A 2,079-nucleotide genomic window follows, 5' to 3' on the forward strand; every position below is an offset into this window, starting at 1 on the left:
TGTGTGTGTGAATGTATGTGCGGGTGTGTGCGTGTGTGTCTGGGTGGTGTGTGTGTGTGAATGTATGTGCGGGGTCTGTGCATGTGTGTCTGGGTGGTGTGTGTGTGTGAATGTATGTGCGGGGTGTGTGCATGTGTGTCTGGGTGGTGTGTGTGTGTGTGAATGTATGTGCGGGTGTGTGCGTGTGTGTCTGGGTGGTGTGTGTGTGTGTGAATGTATGTGCGGGGTCTGTGCATGTGTGCAGTGTAACTGTGGGTGTGTGTTAGGAAGTCACTCGAACGTGCTGAGATTAGGACACTTCCTCTCTAGTCCATCTACAACAGCAAGGATTCGAGTCAGACAGTAACACAAACCTCTGGTCAGAAGTCACCATGGTTCACATGCTTAGGAAGGTTCCCAGAACTGACCCCGTGACGGCCGTCCAGAGAGGCTGGCCAGGGTGGCTACTGACTGCTGCGGGCCCTGGCCTTGCTGGACCAGAGCGGTGCCAGGGGTCATGGGGGCGGAGGGGAGGGAGGACTAATTGCCACCTGGCCACCCTGCCAATTAGGGGAGGAGAACAGTAATTTGGGGGTGGGCGTCAGGCCCCCAGGCTGGGGTGTGCCCCGCGCTGTCCTCCCTGGCGTCAAGAGTTAACAAAGCCTCATTAACCTGGGTAGATCTGGGGAGCTCCTTGGTGGGGCACCCCAGACCATCCAGCGGGGGTGGGGTGGGGAGAAGCCAAGGTCGACTTCCCAGCTTTCCTGACCCTTCAGCCCTTGAGCCAGCAGCTCTGGTCAAGGAGCCCCTCCCACAAGCAGAGTCCCCGCAGAGACGGGCCAGGAGGGAAGCTGGCTTCCTGGGCTTTCGCCATGTGACCACCACCTGCCCGCCCCCTCCACCTCCTGTCCACTGCGCACCGACCATCCACCTATTCTGCCGGGGCCTAACCGCCCTCCTTCCCCGCCCACACCCCTTCGTCCACTCGCGGAGCCAGGCCGACCGCCGCCCGCTGAGGTGGGGCTGGATGGGGCGGGCGTGGCCCCCGCCTCAGGCTCTGCCACCGTCCATCAGGGCAGACTGGTCCAGGAAGACCGCCTCCTGGGTCAGCACCAGAGCACCCCCGGCGACCAGGGCTCAGCCGGGGTCTGGGCACAGGAGGCACTCCACGGGAGTGAGTGTGGCTTGGGGCAGTCCGGGCTGGCTCCCTGGTGAAGGGGGCTGTGTGCCGTGTCCTGGCAGAGACTGGACAGCGGGCGGAGACCCTGGAGCGTTCCCCAGGCAGCCTCGAGGTCAGTGGGGCGGGTGCTCTGGGCGCCTCAGGCAGAGGCGCTGTTGAAGAGCTTCCACAGTGGCTGTGGACGACGCCAGGTGGCGGTGCGGCTGGACACCATCTCCAACGCCCACCTGGCCCTGGGGCTGAGGCCACTCTCAGGGACAGAGCCAGCGGGCAGAGGGAGGCCGGAGGCTGGTGCACAGCTGACCGGCCAGGTCGGCTTCCCCCGCCCTGTCCGCAGGTCCGTCCAGGAGCCAGGACCCCACCCCGCAGGCCGGCTTCAGCTCCCGCTCTCAGGGTTTGAGTGGCCACAAGCCCGCGGTGAGTGCCGGGGGTCGGGGCTGTCGGGGCGTCTCGCTGTGCCGGGGGTCGGCCGTCAGGGCGTCTCGGCTGCAGCGAGGGTGGGCGGGATCCCGGACACCCGCTCACCGTGCTCTTCTTTTCTTCCACAGACCTTCAGGCCCATCGCCAAGCCGGCCTACAGCCCAGCCTCCTGGTCCTCCCGCTCGGCTGTGGACCTGAGCTGCGGGCGGAGGCTGAGCTCTGCCCACAACGGGGGCGGGGCCTTCGGGGCTGCGGGGTACGGGGGCATCCAGCCCGGCCCGCCCATGGCTGTGCGGCCGGTGTCCTTCCACGAGCGCGGTGGGGCCGGCGGCCGGGCTGACTACGACACGCTGTCCCTGCGCTCACTGCGGCTGGGCCCCGGCGCGCTGGACGACCGCTACAGCGTGGTGTCGGAGCAGCTGGAGCCCGCGGCCCCCTCCACCTACCGCGCCTTCGCCTACGAGCGCCAGGCCAGCTGCGGCTCGAGCAGGGCCGGGGGC

General features: G+C 66.9%; 1 protein-coding gene across 1 annotated transcript in view; it reads left to right on the top strand.

Moving 5' to 3' along the window:
* Pkp3 (plakophilin 3) overlaps positions 1–2,079 on the top strand; it is a 23,121-nt gene that overhangs the window by 4,054 nt on the left and 16,988 nt on the right. The window contains exons 2-3 of the mRNA XM_013033341.1: positions 1,497–1,576; positions 1,708–2,070. Of these exons, the coding sequence (XP_012888795.1) occupies positions 1,497–1,576; positions 1,708–2,070 (443 nt within the window). The remainder of the gene's footprint in view (positions 1–1,496; positions 1,577–1,707; positions 2,071–2,079) is intronic.

This window comes from Dipodomys ordii, unplaced genomic scaffold (assembly GCF_000151885.1).
Source record: "Dipodomys ordii isolate 6190 unplaced genomic scaffold, Dord_2.0 Scaffold166, whole genome shotgun sequence".
Taxonomy (NCBI): domain Eukaryota; kingdom Metazoa; phylum Chordata; class Mammalia; order Rodentia; family Heteromyidae; genus Dipodomys; species Dipodomys ordii.